General features: G+C 36.9%; 1 protein-coding gene across 1 annotated transcript; it reads left to right on the top strand.

Annotated features, from left to right (window-relative positions):
* Nucleotides 1–18: 18 nt before the first annotated feature.
* LOC136264964 (tripartite motif-containing protein 2-like) lies at nucleotides 19–1,566 on the top strand. Its single transcript, XM_066059728.1, has one exon. The coding sequence runs from the start codon at nucleotides 19–21 to the stop codon at nucleotides 1,564–1,566; it is 1,548 nt and encodes a 515-aa protein (XP_065915800.1).
* The last annotated feature ends 5,994 nt before the right edge of the window (nucleotides 1,567–7,560 follow it).

The raw sequence follows: 7,560 nt of genomic DNA on the forward strand, positions 1-7,560 counted from the left end.
GCTATTGCAATATTGATAATGGCTGCCAAACAACTAAAGGAAATTGTCAATACTCTCTCCTGCCCAATATGTAGCAAGTTGTTCAAGAAGCCCAAGTATCTACCTTGTCACCATTCCTACTGTGAACAATGTCTAGAGCAGTGGAAGAAAGACTCTTGGATCACATGCCCTGAGTGTAGAAAGGAATGGAAAGTTCCTACAGGAGGAGTAAAGGATTTTGATAATGCTTTTATCATCAATCATATGATGGACCAGTTAGTAGTAAAGTATACTCCTCAAAATGTTAAACCAGAAGTTGAATGCAATGAATGCCTCAGGTATAATCCAATAAAAGCATTTTGTCCCAAGTGCAGTTTGTTCCTTTGTAATGGTTGTAGTGACTATCACAAGGGCAGTAGAATACTTCAAGATCATCATTTAGTAGATTTAATGGAGATCACTGTATCAACTGAAGCACCAGATCCTCAACAGTGTCGAGTTATAGATATTCCCAAGAACACCATTATTGGTCAGAAGGTAGAGTTCACCATCATCACAAGGGACAGCAATGGTGATCGTTGTTATAGAGAGAGTGAAGATCAAGTGAGTGTTCGGATAAAAGAAATCAATAACACTATAGTCTCCGAAAATAATGATGGTGTTTATGTGGCTTGTTTTAAATTACACCAAGTTGGAGAAGTGAAGGTGTCAGTATGCGTCAATGAAGAACACATAAAGGGAAGCCCTTATAGCATTGTGGCTCCCCACGATTACACCTCACTATGCAAGCCCAGTAAAATAGTTAACAATGATGGTAAGATGGGTGGACCTCATGGGATTAGGTTTAGTAATAATGGCACATGGGCAATAGTTGACTGGTCCAATGACTGTGTATGTCTGTATGACGGTGAAGATAAGTTGATCAAGGAAATTACATGTATATCCAGTGATGGTCGGTATTGTTATCCACCTAATAGAGTTGCATTTGATGATGAGGGTCAATTGTATGTTACTACCGAAGCAGGAGTGTGGAAGTTTTCTAGTGAAGGTAACTACTTGACTCATATCAGCAAATGTGGATCTAAGGATGGTGAAACAAAGTGTCCACATGGTCTCATGGTACACAATAGCAAAGTATATGTTGCTGACTTTGGTAACAATCGCATTGCTGTTTTCCTTGTCAGTGGTAAATTTCAAAAAAACATTGGAATAGGACAGTTGGGCAATCCATATGATGTAGCAGTTACTAGTAATGATGAGTTACTGGTGGCTGATGATAAACACAATTGCATTTACAAGTTTACACTAGATGGCATTTACACTGGCAAGTTTACAACAGATGATGATGGACTAAAATTTCCCAGAGGCATCGCGGTTGACCCACATGGATGTGTTTTAGTGACTTATACTTATAACCATCAAGTTGTGATAATTGACCAACAGGGAAAGCTTATACACAAGTTTGGATCTTGTGGATCTGGTGATGGTGAATTTTCATGTCCTGATGGGATAGCTGTTAATAAGAATGGTGACATCTATGTTGCTGATAGTGACAACAACAGAATTCAAATTTTCTCCAATTATTAACAATATCTGATTTGTAAGAGTTTTCTGGATTGTAGAATTTAAAATGTACAACAGCTCATAATTAATTTCTTAGTGAAGTACATATTGTGTACAGCAAGTTTCTATTTTAGTATAAAGAATATATTATTTGTAAGGATTGTTGTTAACTTTGTGATCATATGACATCAATTCTTGAAAGGCTATTGAATAGAATAGGTGTAGCTATAAACTTGATACTTGGGTTGAAATACTTCCTTAAACAGTAATTCTATAGTGAAAGTTAAGCATTTGTAAAGTTAACAGAGCTACAGTGTCTGGGGTAATTGATGATGCAAGCTTCATGTTATCCTATTCTAAGTTTCTTTAGAACAAGCAAATTACGTTATCTCTATATTTTGCATTTGAAAATGAGAAGAAGCTGTGTAATATAGGGTTGTAGTTTCATCTTTTAGTGTTACTATATCTTACAGCTTCTGGAGGTTGCACTGCTAGACTCCTTGAAATCAACTTTGAGCTCTTAATAATACTGCAGCATTTTTTATAATGTGCCCTTTTATGACAGCTATACCACCGCCAGCTAAAAAATATTGATAAAGTCACTTAGCGGCTTACATTAATGCTTACGCTTGTTCAATCAAGTTTAGTCAAAATTATTGTTAAATTAAATCTCAGCTGGCTGGTCTATAGGCAAAATTTGCAAACATTTTCTGCTCTCTGCATGCATGCTGTGTTCACACACTGTATGGATACTATAGTAGTTGCCACTTTACTTAGCCCCATGCACCATATAGATTCTCCTAGCTATAGCTTAGCGCACACACCCCCCTTAGGTAATGTCACCCCTGCTGATGGCGCTACAATATGTTTGGTAATTTAATGCCATTCACTCTACTAATGTATGGATCAAGCAATTCAAAGCAAATATTTTACCAAGTTTGGTGCTTTATCATTTTTTGTTTAATCTCTACTATTTGTAACACATCTATCTATATAAAGCTGTCCGTAAACTTTGCAAAGAAACTGGCAACTCAGTTTGTTGTTGTAGCTCACTACACATGACACTTTTCAATCATTATTCTCTATACAGCACAAGGGGTGTTGTGCCAAAGCTTGTTTAATTAAGGTTGCAAGTAAACACCTATATATGCCATTCAGTTTACATACCCATTCCTTTATAGCAACTTTTTCCAATGTAGACCTTGAATATTTATCAAATAGCTGATCTAAAACATGTTCCAAACTAAATAAAGAGCCAAAACTAAGTTTTTCTCAAAACACAGTAAATTAATTTTCTGTGATATGCCAAATTTACCCTTATGTGATGTGCCACACTGTTGAATTTTGTAAGAAAGATTCCTACACATGACATAATGTGTAGGAATATAGAATAATTCCCACACTTGAAGGAATGATTATTCCTACACTTGTAGGAATTATTCCTATACCAGCTGCAAGAAGATGATTGTGCCATGTGTAGGAATCTTTCTCACAAAATTTAACAGTGTGGCAAAATTCCACAAAAATTCTCAATAGAGCTCTATACACATGTAGGAACCATGCTTCCTACACAAGTGTAAAATTCCTTCCAGGATTTTACCCCAAGATTATATGATTTGTTATTTAATCTGGAACATGTTCTAACAAGAATATGCATGTTTTGGGTGCTCTTCAGCATTCCTTACCATTGATATAGTTTCACTTGTACTAGTAATCTAGTTCAGCTATAATTGCCTGGTATACCTATATTACTGTTTTGGAAACTGCACAACAAGCTGATAAAAAAGTAAAGATGCACATATAGCTTAACTACATTCTATATAGGTGCATCATAAACTTTGTGAAATATTCACTTACGGTTATGATTTTGCTCAGTAAAGTCTCGCAGCTCTAGTTATACTCATCTTTCCTTAGACTATTATTTGCACAATGTCAATAGCCATGCAAGTCAGCTGTTCTTATAGTATTACAGTAGATGCATACAGTGTGTATTATAAAGAAGTTGTCACTTACCACCAAAGGGACATGGTTATAAGGCTTCTCAATTTAGGCAAACAAAAGATTGAAATTTTCCAATAAAGCAGTCAGCTGCAGATTGTAATAGATAAGTCAAACTATCCTATAAAAGGGCTACCATTCTTTCTGACTATATGACACTCTTTTCAGAGGATGCATGGCTTCCACAGACTCCCCGATCTACCTTTGTAACCCGTGGATCTGTCATGGGTGTTCATGTGTCTTGTTTTGTAGCACACAAAGTTGGTGAAGATGTCGGTGTGTGTCAATGGAGATCACATTCAAGGTATATAGCTCACATAGCATTTGCACGATCATGTGCATGGATCAGAAGTCATGCAGTTATTGCTCATAGATGTACACCACTTGACCAGCCATGAAGTAAAGTGACAGAAGTAAATTAATTAGTCATATAATGTGATCATCATAATGTAAGTGCATGAGCTATTACTCAAAGGTATAAAAAATCATGTGCCACTGGACCAAGCCATACACATATGGTGTGTATGATGTGGTTTGTAACATGTTTGTTCTCCTATTACATTTACATCAGCTATTAAATACATTATATACAAGTTCATTAAGTTTCTTTGTATCACTAATACAATCAATATTAATGCTTAAAATCTGTCAGCATCTGGGCCTCTGGATGCATCCATTCACTGGACTGGACTACTCAACTCACATAAATTTACCACTAACTCAACACATGTAAATGCACAACCAGTTAACTGGGTTTGCAAAATGGTATGTATACCTTTTCTACACATTACATGCCAGCAACCAGAATGTTAACCCCTTGTACTGATAATAATGTCTGTAGCTTCACCCATGTAAAATTTCAGAAATTAAATGCAATAATAAAAAAGTAATGAAGTTTCAAAAGTTCTCAAAGTTATTGTGTGATCTGAATAAGTACCTTTTTGCAAACCTGGCCACATGCCACATATGTAAGCTGCTACAGTGTGTTAGTATATTTTGTGTAGCTACTGGCTTCAATGCACTAACACATTATATTACCACATAGGGCGGTTGAAGGGGGGGCTAAACTGGACAGGGACATAGGTAATCAGCCAGACAGATACAAAGCCTTCTCACAAGCCCTTAGTGGTAAGATTCATGTAGTATCCATAGTTAAATTAGTTATTTGACTATATTAGTGTGCAAAGCACACTATCATGCAAAGCACACTATCATGCAAAGCATGCCAATGTAGGGAATCTGGGGGTATGCCCCCAGGACATTTTTGAAAATTAGGCCCTCTAAACATAGGTGGCTCCAGGATTTTTGGTGACTGAACAAGATCATAGCTAGATTTTTGGGTGAAGACCAAAAAAAAAGGTAATCACCTGTTGAGAATAATTTGCCTTCACTAACTATATAAAATATCACTGATAAAGTATAAAGCTTGCTAAACTGCTGCTCTGAATACTGTCACTGCTTTATTAGAGTGATTGACTGCTCAATTAGAGTATCTCGATCTGAACTTGACTGATTTCTGGAAACCTCAGAAACCCCCCTTGAAACGCCCCTGCTAAAGGTGAATCTGAGTGTTTTTTAGCAGTTTTTCAGTGGAAAATAATCAATTTTCATTTTATATTATTATTTTTTCCATTAAATCAAGACAATTGCAATATGCATTGAGTAGCTATCATGCATGCATGATAATTTTTTCATTTGTAGCTACCAAGCATTTAGATATATAGCTAGTTATCTCCTCTTAGCCATGCTCTAATCAGCTGAATCTGTGAGACAGAAACATATATAGCTAAGTTGTAGTAGTGTTGAACGTAAATGAGTTCACAATCATTAGTATGCTTGCTCCTTAGCCTAGTGACACTTTGTCAGCCTTAACACCAAAATTAATAATAATAAAGCGTAGCTACTGAAAAGCAGAAGAATGCAGTGAAGGGTACTTAGAAAGGAAAGGCTACAGTCCCCTTAGTCCCTCCCTCCTCCCATCCTAAATCCACCCCTGCCTTTTGCATGTTATACAAATAAGTTGCACTACTCATGCTTTATTAGCAATGCTTTAATCCATCATTACTATACTGGACCATCACATATATGCATTGTGTTAAGTGTAACTATACAAATAGTAACTCATTATAACAGTGCAAGTAACTATACTTGACAATAAGAAATCAATTACCATGCAGCTATAATTGTACACTTTTATGTTACAATCAAGCTAGAGGACTACCAAAATCACTACTAGTCACAACACTGTAAGGGCTTCCCTTGATGTGTTCTCCATTGACACACACTGACACCTTCACCTCTCCAACTTGTTGTGATTCAAAACAAGTCATATAAACACCATCATTATTATCAGAGACTAGTATTGTGTTATTGACTCCTCCTAACTGGACACTCACTTGATCTGCACCTTCTCTGAAACAACAATCACCATTGTTGTCCCTTGTGATGATGGGAACTCCACCTTCTTACCAATAATGGCACTCTTGGGAACATCTATAATTTGACACTGTTGAGGATCTGGTACATGGTGCTTCAGTTGATACTGTGATCTCCATTAAATCTACTAAACGATGACCTCGAAGTATTCTACTGTACTTGTGATAGTCACTACAACCATTACAAAGGAACAAACTGCACTTGGGACAGAAAACCTTTATTGGATTATACCTGAGGCATTCATTACATTCAACTTCAGCTACATTTTGAGCATGCTTTAGCACTAACTGATCCACCAAATGATTGATGATAAAGGCATCGTCAAACTCCTTCACTCCTCCTCCAGGAAGTATCACTTTCTGTCTACATTGGGGACATGTGATGTGATCATAAGAGTTTTTCTTTAACTCCTCCAGACACTATTCACAGTAGGAATGGTGACAAGGTAGATACTTGGGCTTCTTGAATAACTTGTGACATATTGAACAGCTAAGAGTATTGACAATCTTCTTTAGGTGTTTGGCAGCCATCATCAATATTGCAGTAGTCACTCCACTCAACAATAGTTCACAACAATTCTAATGATCACAATGTTCAAAAGTTATGTGACTGCTATTCCAGGATATTTATAGCTTTAAAGTGCTGACAATTCAGATAGGCCTGTGTATTTTATCAGACAAGACTTTTCAGGCCTGTAAGTGTTTATTGCAGCACAGTAACTGATTTGTGTGAAGGTGAAGATGTGTTGATTATTGCCTGTCAGAAAAGGTAAACATATAATTTTTTTTCAAAACACATTCTGAGTCAACTGAGGTAATGTATTAACTTCATTCATAAAAATGGCTTTACTTTATCATCATCAACCAACTTTTACCAGTTCAAATATGCCTTCTGGGTGCTGAAGAACCCCCTCAATATTCTCATTGTGTGACAGCCAGGAGGGAAGCGATATAGTAGATGCAATTACATATTAAGAGTATAATGGGAAAAATGGAAAGAGCAACGTATGGGTGTAGTGTTAATTTCTTCTAAGCATCACTGTTAGTGTAAAGGTAGTCAAAATATATTTTGTAACTGTTAAACGAACAAAATACTCTATAATATTCCAAAAATTATTTTGAAAACCATGCATAGGCAGAGCAACAAGGGGCTACGGGGACTAGAGCCCCTCCACTTGAGATACTCTAGTAGAGCAGTTTCAGCTTTAATTATGATTGTAGAAGGACACACAACAAAACACACCATGAAAAATAACTAAGAGTTCAACATGATCTCAGGCCGGGTTTATACAGCCCCTAGGCATCCCTCCTCCAGTACTAAGTCGACTGAAGCTGGAACATGACCCTTACAGGATTGACCAGAGGAGGAATGAAAATCCCTTATGCACATGATGGCAGAATTAATGCAGTAAGGAGAAGCTGAGACAACAGCGGAACCAACTCATTACTTTGCAATAAGGTGTCTTCCACTTGCAAGACAAGAGGAATGCCAAGCATTTATAAGCAACAGTAGTTGAGGCGGAAGTGGAGAAGACAAGTGGGCTGAAGTTACCATGCATATGCTCAATCTCATGAACCCTCTCCT

This window comes from Dysidea avara, chromosome 8 (genome assembly GCF_963678975.1).
Source record: "Dysidea avara chromosome 8, odDysAvar1.4, whole genome shotgun sequence".
Lineage (NCBI taxonomy): Eukaryota > Metazoa > Porifera > Demospongiae > Dictyoceratida > Dysideidae > Dysidea > Dysidea avara.